This window comes from Anabrus simplex, chromosome 6 (genome assembly GCF_040414725.1).
Source record: "Anabrus simplex isolate iqAnaSimp1 chromosome 6, ASM4041472v1, whole genome shotgun sequence".
NCBI classification, from domain to species: Eukaryota; Metazoa; Arthropoda; class Insecta; order Orthoptera; family Tettigoniidae; genus Anabrus; species Anabrus simplex.
In genome coordinates, this window is record NC_090270.1 from 79,594,956 (window position 1) to 79,609,781 (window position 14,826).

A 14,826-nucleotide genomic window follows, 5' to 3' on the forward strand; every position below is an offset into this window, starting at 1 on the left:
TTATTTCACTAATTATTGTTTATTTATTTATTTATTTAATCCGTTTATCATCCAGGTTTGGTTTTTGCCCCGGACTCGGCGAACTCAGACATGCACAAGACTGTTTCTTCAAGTCAATTAAAGAAAGAAAAAAAAAAAAAGAAAAAGACAAAAAGTTAAAAGAAAGTTAAACTGGCAGTCGTCAAACTCGAGACGCGCGCGTGGAAGCCAGGGAAAATGATCACGAAACCAGTAGTGCTACAGATTAAGAGTCTGGCAATGAGAGAGTCTGAGCTCGTGTCGTCAGATTATACCTCTGCGTTTCTACTACTCAGCTAATTTGATCAGAGAACGAGCCGGCTGCTAGAAAGAACAGATAGACTACTAAATGAACGAGTCTGGACAGACTCGAATCAGTCAAAGTGAGCTGTGTAGGTCAACCTAAACTCAAAATTCGATACCATGCTCGGTATACCGGTTTAGTTACTCAGTCGGTGAACAAATTACGAGTTGTTGCCTTGTTTCTACTTGCGTGCCTTACGAGTGTTATGTTGTAATGAGGCACAGGAGGAGGCTATACAATGAAGCCGTGTCGACAACCAATGCATGTGACAACAATGTACCGATGAGTGAGGTACTTTAACTTTCGAGTTTCCGGTCTACTCTGTTATGCCCAAGACTCATTCTCCTCATTGTAATCACCGATCAGTAGGGTTCGGAAGTTGAGGAAAATTCCTTTTTATTCCCTCGAGTGTACGAAGACGAGGCCCAACATAATATATGTTCATTCTGGGCCATCGTAGGCCAGAAAATGGTGGGTTTTGTCCTTTTTTCCTTTTTTGGCGTTTAAGTTGATGGGTCCTTTTTAGCCTTTTAAAAAATCTTAACGGCTTTTTGTTTGCAACCTCACCTTCTTTCGAGTAGCTACATTTTTACTTCCCATTCTCAATTCGAATCATGATTAGGCAGACCCTCCGATGAGGGTGGGCGGCATCTGCCATGGGTAGGTAACTGCGTGTTATTGTGGTGGAGGATAGTGGTGTGGTGTGCGAGTTGCAGGGATGTTGGGGACAGCACAAACACTCAGCTCTAGGGCCATTAGAATTAACCAATGAAGGTTAAAATCCCCGAGCCGGCCGGGAATCGAACCCGGGACCCTCTGAAATGAAGGCCAGTACGCTGACCATTCAGCCAACGAGTTGAACATGAAATTAAATGAAAAAATGAAACTAGTGCTTGATAAAAACAACAGAGGTGTCAAAATATGAGCAAGATAAGTGAAATATTGAAAAGAGAAAATATTGATGGAAGTGTTTTTGAAGATCTCACTTGCTTCAAGTACAGTATAAACCCTTATTGATGTGGAGAAAAGTTTCTCAATGTTTCTTGAAGTGCTGTCTGGAAATCGACAATCCTTTACACCTACATTACATTGTGCTATACTGCTCAACAAAATGATGTAAGGTTTCCGAATTCCAATTTCTGTAACCCTAGTGTGGTTAAGCCAAATGTTATTCCAGTTATACTAATTTCAATTTCTTTCTCCAGAATGCCTGTTCCGGGTTCGCCGAATTCATTCTAGGTGAATAAAATATTTCATTCTAAATTCTGCAAGTATTTTTTTTAACAAACACGGAATTCTTTTTTTTTTTTTGATTTAAATTATGTTACTCTAAAATACTGTATATACTGCCTGAAAGAAGCATTTCACTCATAGTTTTGCATTGTGTGTTGCGTATCACCAGAATTTTACATTTTTAAACATTATATTCTTTTATTAAATATGTAGAGCCTCCGTGGCTCAGACGGCAGCGCGTCGGCCTCTCACCGCTGGATACCGTGGTTCAAAATCCGGTCACACCATGTGAGATTTGTGCTGGACAAAGCGGAGGCGGTACAGGTTTTTCTCCGGGTACTCCGGTTTTCCCTGTCATCTTTCATTCCAGCAACACTCTCCATTCTCATTTCATAGCATCTATCATTCATTAATAAATCACTTTGGGAGTGGCGACCCCATCGTACTAACAGCCTATTCATTACATCCCTGGCCCGGTCAATGACTGGAAAACAGGTTGTAGGTTTTCATTTTCATTTAATATGTAGGCCTACGGTAATTTAAAAGAAATGGATGAATTTGGACCGCATTTTACGCCTTTTTTGCCAGTCGTTAAGTCTTTTTTTATATCTTATGTCTTTTTTTAACGGATCTAATAGACTTAGAAATAAAGAACGAGACCTATCTCTTATGAACACGACCACACGTCGTTTTGCACAGCTCTACTACAGATACTAACAAGTAAATTGCCAACATGTATGCAGGCTCTTTAATTTACAGGGTTAATTGGATAAGCGCCAATGTCACATACCCTTGGACAAGTGTCTGTTGATTTTTTACTTGTGGTTTAACATTGCAGTACACCATCTTCCGAATGCAGGCTCACAGCTGAGCGACCCCAGCAGCACGGCCAACTCGGTCGTATGAATCTCCTAAAGTTTGAACGAAATCTGTAACCCCATAGCTGTGGCCTCGCTGTTAGTGTCGAGGTTAGCAATAGTGGAAGCATTTACCACACTCCTCCCAGGCCTGTACGGAGATTGCTTTGCATTCATTACAAAGCAGATTTAATGTTCAAGTTTTTTTCATTTTTTCTTTGTTTGCTTACAACTGAAGTTCCAAAATTTCGGAAATCCCGTACTACTATACCTTCCACCAGAAACGTCTAAACTTTTCAACCAAAATAAAATATTTTGAATAGACTATTTTTAATGATACAGCTGGCATTCCCTATTCAAGTATAATGGTTAATAGACCCGATTAGAAATCAGCAGAGCACTGAGGAGGCAAAAATTTTCATTTAAGATATATTTTGAATATTTGGAGCTTATACTACAAAATCATTTAAGACATGATTGGCGTCGCACTAACACACAGGTTTTCGGTCGTAAACAAAGGGATTGGGACGGGGTAGCAGTGGGTAGGAAGCGACCATGGTTTAAAATAAATGGACTGAACGGTGGCCGGAACAAGAGCAAGCGATTAACGAAGAAAGGTAAAGGAACCAGAGGGGAAAATAGTTAAAGATAGGTCCGAGGTTTTCAAAGAGGAATGGCACAAGCAAAAGTAGAAGTTTCTGATCCATCAACCTGACAGGGATAATAGTAATAATAATAATAATAATAATAATAATAATAATAATAATAATAATAATAATAATGTTTTTGCGTCCCAGTAAGTACTTTTACGGTTTTTGGAGACTGCGAGGTGCCGGAATTTTGTCTCGCAGTTCTTTTAAGTGCCGGTAAATCCACCGATACGAGACTGGCATATTTGAGCATCTTAAAATACTAACGGACTTTTGGGATCGAAACCGCCGACTTGGACTCAGAATACCAGCCCTCTTTCGTCTGACTTACCCACCCCGCCAGTCCGATAATGAGTGCTAACTATATTATTTTTATTATTATTATTAATTCGTTTTAAGTCGCACCGACTCAGCGCGAGGTCTTATGGCGACTATGGGATAGGACATGACTAGGACTGGAAAGAAGCGACCATGGTGGCCTTGATTAAGGTTGCCTACAGCCACAGAATTTTCCTGATGTGAAAATGGGAAACTACGGAAAACCCTCTTCAGAGCTGTCTACAGTGAGGTTCGAACCCACCTATCTCCCGAATTCAAGCTAACAGCTACACGACCCGAACCGTGCAGCAGTTTCTTGTTGTTATTATTATTATTATTATTATTAAACGTTACCAACATGAAAAATCGAAAGACAAATAATGAAAAGTGTTTAAGATTATGGTCCTAATCAGTAGTCAGTGCGGGGAGAGGATGGTGCATGATTAACACAATGGCTTGGTTTCTCGCTTTCAAGCTAGACAGCCGAGGATGGATTGTGACTGGAAATTTGATCTGGAAAAAATACCACAGGGCATCAGGGAGGGCATTCAAGCGTTAAACCTCCGACCAAAATTCAAAATGAGCCGAAGTAGCCCCAGCGACTCCAGAAATACCTGGGATAAGATTATGAAAGATTCTGTCGATAGTAGAGCCTAAGATCCTTTTAATCTTTATCATGAACTAAAACGAATCGGATGGAGAATTGTTTTCTCCTAGTGGTAGTGGTGATTGTTTTAATGGGAAGTGCAACTAAGCAACTATCCCCTACTAACATTTATCAGCAGAGAGAAAGAGTCCGATCCTTCGAAGAATGAAGGTAACGGCCAAAGAAAGGGAAGGGCGATGAACGGTGAAATTGAAAGATTCCTTAGGCCTCGCAAACATAATATCGTCAGAGTAGCGAGGCAACAAAAACATTGCGATGTGGATGGTATTTCTTACACACACAATGCCTTAGTTTGTTCCAGAATACGTCACGCGGTCTTCGGCTCTATACTTGGCATTTCAGCTGCATCGCATTCTAAACATTGTCAAATACACAAGCACTAAATGACAGCAAGTCTTCCACAAACTGGAGGTCAATGTTGCATTTCTACGGCGGTCAAGAATTACGAACTTTACATGGGAAAGTTTTTCGTTTATGATCTTCGTGAGATAAGATACAACAGGAGAAATAATATGATCTATTTCATTATCTACATCTTTCCAATATCTCATTACGAACGAAAATAAAATAATATTTTGAAGTGGTCATGCGACTGGCTAGAGCGGCCAGTATACTTGCTTTGGGAACTAGCCCAATCTAGAGTCCAGAATCAAACGCCAAAGGTGGCTTTTCGAATTTTCTCCCACTCACTCCAGTAAAATTGCGAATACCAAATTCTGGCCCCAAATAAATATCACCAGAACACTAGTTTTTGTTAGTTTTCACCGACTTGCGCTTAAGTACACTGGGCAAATATCACAGGCCCAACATACATAATTATAGACTGTTATGCCTTTCAGCGTTCAGTCTGCAATCCTCTGTGCATTTACTAAACGTCGCCACAATCCTCGATTTGCAACTAGTACTGTGGCCTCATTTAGTTCTATACCTCTTATCTTTAAATCGTTAGAAACCGAGTATAACCATCGTCGTCTTGGTCTTCCTCTACTTCTCTTACCCTCCATAACAGAGTCCATTATTCTCCTAGCTAACTAACCTATCCTCCTCCATTCGCCTCACATGATCCCACCACCGAAGCCGGTTTATGCGTACAGCTTCATCCATCGAGTTCATTCCTAAATTAGCCTTTATTTCTCATTCCGAATACCCTCCTGCCATTGTTCCCACTTGTTTGTACCAGCAATCATTCTCTCTACTTTCATGTCTGTTACTTCTAACTTATGAATAAGATATTCTGAGTCCACCCAGCTTTTGCTCCCGTAAAGATGGAGTAAAAAAATAGCAAGGGAATACGCGGATACAATTTGAGACCTGTTAACGTGTTGTGACGGTTGTATCACAAGACGGCTTTTGCATTCACCCCGATTTCCGGAACGAGAATAAAAATCAAATTCGTCAGTGATGTAAGACAAGTAATAGGCAAAGCTTTCACAATCTTACCGATTTAAAAAAGCGAATTTCAGTCAGTAATAATACCAGTCATCTCTTTGAGATGTTTTTTCTTTACGTCGCAGCGACACAGATATGTCTTATGGCGACGATGAGATAGAAAAAGGCTAGGAGTGGGAAGGAAGCGGCCGTTGCCTTAAGGTACAGCCCCAGCCTTTGCCTGATGTGAAAATGGGGAACCACGGAAAACCATCTTCAGGGCTGCTGACAGTGGTGTTCGAACCCACTATCTCCTGGATGCAAGCTCGCTGCGTGCCCCTAACCGCATGGCCAACTCGCCCGGTTCTTTGAAATGCAATGAAAGTCATCGTAGCCACACATTAAAATACCCTTTTTGGAAGCTAATTATACCTTTATTATAAATGTAGCACACTGTTCAGGAGATATTTATTCACTTTACACGTACCGGTTAACAGAATGTTAAAACGCGAGATGGAACTGGTCTTGAGCCCTTGATCTCTATAATTTACGAAATAACGTATGACGCCTGTACCTGTACGTCACATGTAGCTTTGTTATCTTTAGGAAAGTCCAATTATTTTGATCTGCTAAGAAATATTACGTTGCGTTCCGTTCCTTACCTTAGTTTGTTCCCTATATTAGGTATATAAGTAATGACCTTAACAGCGAAACAAGTACGAATGTGTTTCTCTCTCTTTCTATCACACTTGTTCGGTGTTGTCCCCACTCTCTTCTCCAAGGCGGCCAATGGGACGGCGCTGAGCAGAGCTCGAGTGAATGACGTTCCATGACGTTAGCGTAAGTACTTAAGCAGTAGGTGAGGGAGTTCTTACTGACATTTGCTGCGACTCGTCTTCGTGTACGCATCCAATACCGTACCTACTGGATTATAGTGTGCGTGGTGTGTTCTTTTTTTTCTGCTTTAGTTACTGCGAGAAGGCTCCAACATGTGCGACGATGATGTAGCTGCTCTTGTCGTTGACAATGGATCCGGAATGTGCAAAGCCGGTTTTGCCGGCGACGACGCTCCTCGTGCCGTATTTCCTTCCATCGTGGGACGTCCTCGCTATCAGGTGAGTTTCTACATAAACCTGCTTTTAGTCAGTTGAATGGCAACGTCTGTCTACAAATCTGCCAACTATTATTTTTCTCTTTTCTTTTCTAACGCAGACTCCTGCGATTCGAAATCGGGACATTCCTCTGCTTTTCATGTCAATCTATCTTTGCCTGCCTCCGTAGTCTCTTAGCGCAGATAGGATTCTCCATTTATTTTTTTCCCCTATATTTTTATTTTACTAGACTATTTTCAGTGCACGGCCAAATAGGGATTAAATTCCGCTCGACCCCCTCTCGTCAAGAGTACGAAAGGGTGTATTTAGTTCTGTTGAGTGCCATTGCACAAAACATTAAATAACATTGCTGAGTAACCCGTTTTCTGCCCTCGAAAGCTCGGTTTTAGTAGATTTGCTATTTGACAGCGACAAATCTTTATTGTACATCTTGCATTTACGATGTAACTTCATACTCCTGGCCAGAAATGCCACTCCATGATCATTTTAAATATCCCTCTACCGTTCAGGCCGCTTCAAAACTAGCCAAAGCCGGCGCTTGAAGAGATGTATCTCCCTAGTTTGGAGATCCAAACATCGCCCTAATGTCTAAAATGAGTGGCAGCTCTTTAATTATTTGTATAGTGGGTCAGGATTAATCATGCACTGGTCACGTAAAAACTTGGAAAACTATCTTAAATCATCCCAGAAACCCTTCTCGCTTTTGCGAAACTCTTTTCAATGTACATCGAACATCGTAAATGCAAGATGTAAAATAAAGATTTCTACAGAAATTCTTTTAATCTGTAATCTTAAATCTCTTCATTCAAACCCTGCATATAGTTATAAAATTAGTACCTACCAGTGTTCAAAGCAATTGACCCTTTTGTTCCCAAAATGTATTTGATAATTTAACAGACTCCATGTGTAACGTTGCACTCGCTTTATTTTTACTTTTAGTGAATAGCCTATACATATTGCCATAAATCGTTCCTAGCTAGGATTTTTACAAAAACTTTAGCTATCAATACAGTACTTCATACATTTCTAATCACTTTTACCTCAAGATTTTGAGCTATGAAATGAAATGTCGTATGGCTTTTAGTGCCGGGATATCCCAGGACGGGTTCGGCTCGCCAGGTGGTCTTTCTATTTGACTCCCGTAGGATGAAATGAGGAAGACAACACATACACCCAGCCCGTGCCATTGGAATTAACCAATAAGGTTAAAATCCCCGACCCGGCCGGAAATCTAACCCGGGACCCTCTGAACCGAAGGCCAGTACGCTGACCGTTCAGCCAACGAGTCAGACATTTTGAGCTATTAATGTAGTCTTTCAAAATTCTTACTGCAATAACAATTGTTAACTTCAACTTTACTTAGCTTGAGTGGTTATAATACTTAAGACAAAATATGAACGTTTCTAATGTATAATTCTAAAAAGATAGCTTTTTTTTTTTTTTTTTCCCATTGAAACTTTCTCCATTTGATTTAGTCATGGGCAGTCAGATTTGTAGCATATTTTCACTTGAATTGTAACCAGCTTTAAAATATGACCCCTTATGATTGCCAAAAGTTGCTATGTTACATTACGTGACTACTCTTAAAAGTTCTTTAATTTTCCTTCAACTAATATTATTCGGATCTTAATGTTTGTATTTCTATCTTGTGCATACAGCACTGTCAATCGCTTAAATTGTAACACACTAAAGTTGTCTCTCTCTCTTTAGGAATCCCTTGTCAATAGTATACAAGAACTTTATTTTAACTTGTTCAACCAAGAGCGTCAAGGCTACGGCCCCTGTAAAAGGTTGCAACATACTAAGAATTCTTATTAGTATTCCAATACTATGTGGAAACTGTACTGCTTAATGAAGGATAATTAATCTGATCCTCTCAAATTGGCCATCATACTGTTAGAAGGGTGGGGAGGGAATGTTCTCGGCATCTTTGAAAGTTCAGCACCTGTCATAAATGGTTCCTAGAGGAAATGTTTTAGAGAAAATGATTAATATAGCCCAATCTATCCATACAAATTTGTACAATGAAAACTAATTTGTTCCAAATTAGTACCTGACACAATGTAAATTTGATCTGTGACTGTTATATATATATATAATAATAATTTTATTTTATGGGTAAGTAATTCTTCTAAAGAGGTGAGAATGCTTGTGTGAAATTGTGACCTTAAGGTATGCTATTTTGCTCATTACAGGGAATCATGGTCGGCATGGGCCAAAAGGACAGTTATGTTGGTGATGAAGCGCAATCAAAGAGAGGTATCCTCACTGTGAAATATCCAATTGAACATGGCATTGTTACTAACTGGGATGACATGGAAAAGATCTGGCATCATACCTTCTACAATGAACTCAGAGTAGCCCCAGAGGAACACCCTGTTCTCCTCACTGAAGCACCACTCAATCCCAAGGCAAATCGTGAGAAAATGACGCAGGTAGGAAATAGTTTTGCGCATTTGAAAAATGTCTTGGCTTGAATTGTATCTTTTCATGGAAATTACTTGCACGAACTTGTAGGGAGTCTTTTCTTTATCTTTGATTTGTGTTTTTGTAGATAATGTTTGAAACCTTCAACACTCCAGCGATGTATGTTGCAATTCAAGCTGTACTTTCCCTCTATGCTTCTGGTCGTACCACTGGAATTGTTCTGGACTCTGGAGATGGAGTTTCTCACACTGTTCCTATCTATGAAGGTGAGTTTTATCCTCAAAAGGTCTTGTCTAGATATAATTTATTGAATCTGTTTTGCCTCTTAAGGTTGCCTTCCTTAATTGAACATTTATTATAATATTCTCAAATCCTCTTTGAATTAAATTTCTCTCAGATTAGAAATTAATTTTGGGTTATTTTAGGTCCCAAACTAATATTTTATATTCTATGGAGATACTCCAAATACTCGGTTTTTCCTCATTCTTCATGAACCCCAGGGCCAATGATCTAGATGTTAGGCCCTTTTTAAACAAGCATTTTCATGAACCCTTTTCTAATCTTAGAGATAAAATTAATCATGGGTAGAAGCCTTTAAATTTCCTGAAGTTTGCTACTCGAATTGCATCGCCTAATTTTTAATACTTCTTGCTTGCACTTCATGGCAAAGGAGTTTGAAATGTTTTTAATCTTCCTCTGAATTTCTCATAAATTTGTGAAGCAGATTTATAGAGGAAGTTTAATCAAACTTTTATATCAAACCATAGCCTTAATGTGAAATATTTCCTGGAAGGATGATTATTACAAACTTATCATGTAATAATCAGAAGGTTTTGAAGGTACAGTATGAAAAAGTAAACTTGTACCAGAAACTTTAACAGAGATGATCTTTGAATCGTGCAAGTACATTTCTCTATCTTGTATTCATATTCCTATTGTATCTTTGCTGCTTATTTAGCTTTACAAAGAATGGGGAAATAAGTTACTTTACCAGTGAAATGTACTTTAAATCGCCTAGCTTTTTGGCATAGAGGTCATCAGTTCAAATAGTCCCCGGATTAATTCCTGATCGTGTCTGAAATTTAAAAAAAATCGCATCTGGTTTAATTCCTCGGACTTACTGTTATTCTTTGTCCCAACACGCTACCAGAAACTCAACAGCAAACATTCCTCCATATAAGGTTACCACTGTCTTCCAGGCGTAAAATGAATCAGTCCACATGTGCAACACGATTCATACCAATGACCCCACCAGGATACAGGATAAGCAGCAGAAGTGGAGATAGTTTACTTGGGTTAAGAATGTTGTTTCCCTTGCTAGTAAGGCTTAAGTGTAACAGAAGTTCTATCTTGGTTCTGTGTTTCTATGTTCTATTGTTAATTTCTCAATTCTGGTTTCAATCCATTTCCTTGTATAATTTGTACCCTCAAATGTCTGCATCTTCAAAGTGCAGCTCGTTGTCCTGCTTGCTAATTTTTATAAAATATTCCAGGTTATGCCCTTCCCCATGCAATACTGCGTCTGGATCTTGCCGGTAGAGATCTAACAGATTACTTAATGAAAATTCTGACTGAACGAGGCTACAGCTTCACAACTACAGCAGAGCGAGAAATTGTAAGAGACATCAAGGAGAAACTCTGCTACGTAGCTTTAGACTTTGAACAAGAGATGGCAACGGCTGCATCTTCCAGTTCACTTGAAAAATCCTATGAACTTCCTGATGGCCAGGTAAATGAAATTTGATATGTAATAACTCAATACTATCTTAGACAAGAAAAATAACTTCATTCTATTAGTATTACAATTTAATACCTTGCACTATAGGCATTATCTCTGAGCTAAGCAACTTAACACCTGGTTGTAAGCTATCTAAGTAGTTGCAAGGATTAGGGAGTGTTCATTTATGAATATTCTACCTCTAAGATAACGCTTGGAAAGGTCGAGCAGAAAATGACTGATAGTGCTAACGTCGAGATTCTGATATACAGGGTGAACTAAAATTTGCACACTCAAGCGTCGCAGCGAGACTCCTCACATGCCGGCAATAAGTCTCTCACAAAAGTTTGTCCTAACAGTATATCTGGCAAAAAAAGACGTTGCCAGATTGCCATTCTTTTTTTTTTTCCCTGCGGGATATACTCGCAGGACAAACTTTTGTGAGACTTTTATTGCTGGCATACGAGTCGCACTGCGACGCCCGAATGGCGAATTTCGGTTCGCCCTGTATTTGGCCTTCAGAGATAGTCCTATACATGTTTAAAATAAATGGCAAGGTGATCTAGGAAGTAAAAATGGGAAACTTAGCATACATTTGGGTCTTAAATCTTTCATGCAAATAAGTTTTTGATGATACAAACTTAAAAATGTAGTAGGGGGGGGGGGGGGGGAAAGGCCAATAAATTGGCCTTCTAGTGATGTTGCAGAGTAAAATGAAGCTAGGTCGAGAAGCTTTGTAGGAAGAAAAATAAATGTCTGTAAGATAACATTTGGAAGAGTGTTTGGCAATGTTCCAAAAACATTGAAAAAAATAACTGCATATCTTTAATACACTATGTGAAAATGGAAATCAGGCCTAGATAAAAACCACTGTGGTTGTTAAATGCAGGCATGGCAAAGGAGGTTAAAACTCCTTCAAAACTTTTAAAATTATGATGCAATAGCTCTAGAATTTTCTTCAAAGCTGGGTTCGAAGGTACAAAGAATTAGTTTCAAAGTATCCATACTAACAGGGCAAAAGTGTCAATTTGATGCTTTCCTTAAACTTCTGGAACGTTGAAGATTACTGCATAGATATTCACTATTTAATTGTTTAAACATTCTTAACACATCAAATTTGAATTATGGCAAACTTCTTTTGGTAGTTTGAATACATGGGCACTATGGAATGAAGGCAAGGGTGGCCAGAATGAAAGTACAAAATGGTTTAGAAAACGGCCTGCGCAGAAAGTTGCGTACATTTGGCTTCAGTTTATCGTATGGCTTTCAGTGTTGGGTATGTTTATCTGTTTAGCTCTATTTGATGCCTTCGGGTGATCTGCACGTCATTGTGGGATGACATACGTGTTGAACATGTAAAATTATCTCCTGTAGGAGAATGGCCTACTATATAGAAAGGCTGCACACAAACGGGGTTACAGGGGTTACTCTCACAACCCCACTCAAATTAAATAAAAACTTGACAAACTTAAACGGCACATACAGGTTTATGAAAATTCAACCCATATCGTAAGTATTAAGAATGAACATTTGCAAAATATAAAAATTGTAACCTGCCGGTCTGTATGAATGTAGTAAGCCTATTTTCACTCTAAGTTAAATTTTTAATGTTGGTGAGAAATATAAACAGAATTAAAAAAAATTCTACACCATCAGTCATTAATGTCTAAATTATTTTTTGCATGGGCCTATATGCTTCCATGTATAAATATGGAAAACCTGAAATTATCTTAATGTTCAAATACATAGGCTATTAGCCTATTTGAATGGTTATAAGCCTTCCAAATTTGAAAAGTCTTCAGTTTTTGACACATCAGTTATGTTCCAGATGGATAGTGTTTCACATATACAGCACTTGGTCTGAAATAATTTTAATAGTGCAAATTTTCTAAGACTCGTTAATAAAACAAATTAGTTCTAGACTTTGTTCCAGATAGCTGCCATGCTCATGTTTATAAATATATCATACTTTATAATTGCTCATGATTATCACTTAACACGAATTGATCATTTGAATTTTCCTTTAATTAATTTATAAAATCCTCAACCTGTGGTAGCCATTTGTCAAAAGGCTAAACCCTGCCTCAGAAGTACGAAAATAGGCTGTGGAAGAGAACCACATGTAAGAAGGTGAATCGGTCTGATATATGCAACAGGCACATATATTGAAAAACCTACATATGTGGAGCACTTTAAAAAAAAAAAAAATGTCAATGTCTTACTCTCGTTAGTTGTTTTCCCTCAAAGAAGTTGGTTTAAAATCTTATGTTATCATTAAGTTTCTCCTCACAATTTTAATCAGTATTAATTTTATCATGATCTAGCAAGTTGCTTCTAACATTAAGACCTTCATAAATTCTTTTTAAATTTTTTTTGCCATATTGCTCTTAGTGTCGGGTGTATTGAACATGTTCGGCTCTCCAGATGTAGCTAGACTTCATGCCCATAGGTGATGTGTGCGTCTAGGTGCAAGACTATTATGATATAGGGACAGGGTAAAACCTGGTGTCGGTACATAGCCTGCTGTCTAATAACACAGCGGACTGCTGGAGGCTTAAGTCTCCCTCCGACCGATAAATCTAGTCGGCATCATATGCCCGTTCTCCATATGAACACTTCAATAGTTTTGAATCGAATCCAGACTTCTGGTATACAATTTCACCTCCTACCCTGCCGACCAACATTCTAATGCCAGTGGTTTTTAAACAGACGCGGTCTGATTGCGGTGTTGGACCGTATGGACTTGCTGCATTAATGATTGTGGCTTCCAGGCAGGCTTTTGCTTCAATGATCAAATAATATAATGAACAAAACATAGTACCTATACAAAAGTGGATAACTTAATACAGAAAATACATTCTAAGAGTTTAATAATTTGGAAATTTAAAAATTGAAAGAAAAAAAAAGTTGAAGATCAGTGATTCTTGGAGAACGTTTAATGGAAATGCATGCCCATTCAGCTTGTTAATTCTGTCTCGAACTTGCAGGTCATCACTATTGGCAATGAACGTTTCCGATGCCCTGAAGCCATGTTCCAGCCCTCGTTCCTCGGTATGGAATCCTGTGGCATCCACGAGACCACTTACAATTCAATCATGAAGTGTGATGTCGACATTAGGAAAGATTTGTATGCCAACACAGTCCTTTCTGGAGGTACCACCATGTATCCTGGAATTGCAGACAGAATGCAAAAGGAAATTACTGCCTTGGCTCCATCTACAATGAAGATAAAGATTATTGCCCCTCCAGAGAGGAAGTATTCTGTATGGATTGGAGGATCTATCTTGGCCTCTCTCTCTACCTTCCAACAGATGTGGATCTCTAAACAAGAATACGATGAATCTGGCCCATCCATTGTCCACAGGAAGTGTTTCTAAAATGCTCAGTAGGTTGTTAAAGTTCTGGACACTTGTTGCATTTTATATTGCATATTATTTTCGTTGTTTTGTATTTACCGAGATTACTGTATATTTATAACTTATTCCATTTCACCTATTTATATGTATATTTTCATAAGTATTTATATACATCCATATTCTTCCTCACATTTTGTGCACCAATAAAATGATCTGGTAAACTGTAAATGTCTGCTATTATAGTCCTCAGTGATTCCCAATTACATCCTTGTCCTAGTTTAGAAAATAATTTTTCTCAAGGTGTTTAGAGTAATAAAATGCCTTTTTTAAAAACTGAAATTGTTGCTCTAGAATTTTAAATATTAGCCACCAGCTGCAGGTCAAATTTTAAATTTTCATTAACCTCTTGCTGTAAATATTGAGTTACGGCAATAATGGTCGAACCTTAACTGTAATGTTCGTTGCTGCGACCTTTAGCCGCACAAAGACAAATGGGTGACGAGTATGCCGCATGCTATAGTGACAGCGTGGTAATGCCCAAATGGTATAAACGTAGCTTGGTAATCGCAAGCATCGTACCATTACACCTGATCACACGCCAAACATGATGCTTTTCAAGCAAGAGCATAGTTTTGTAGACTGCCCTCTTTCCCCACACACTATGGTATGAACTCCCTTCAAGCACACCCAAAGATCCTAGCAACTAATGGTAGCCTTCTAGATTGATTAGGTATTGGTAAGTATGGTGTGCAATGAAAATGTTATAGATTGTTTATGTGCAAACAGATAGTTTGCTACA

At 38.6% G+C, this 14,826-nt stretch overlaps 1 protein-coding gene across 1 annotated transcript; it reads left to right on the forward strand.

Annotated features, from left to right (window-relative positions):
• Window positions 1–6,285: 6,285 nt before the first annotated feature.
• On the forward strand, window positions 6,286–14,255 carry LOC136876131 (actin, clone 403). The gene is made up of 5 exons (XM_067149826.2): window positions 6,286–6,530; window positions 8,723–8,962; window positions 9,082–9,220; window positions 10,448–10,683; window positions 13,659–14,255. Exons 1-5 carry the CDS (start codon window positions 6,405–6,407, stop codon window positions 14,046–14,048), a joined length of 1,131 nt encoding a protein of 376 aa, XP_067005927.1. The 5' UTR covers window positions 6,286–6,404; the 3' UTR covers window positions 14,049–14,255.
• Window positions 14,256–14,826: the final 571 nt, after the last annotated feature.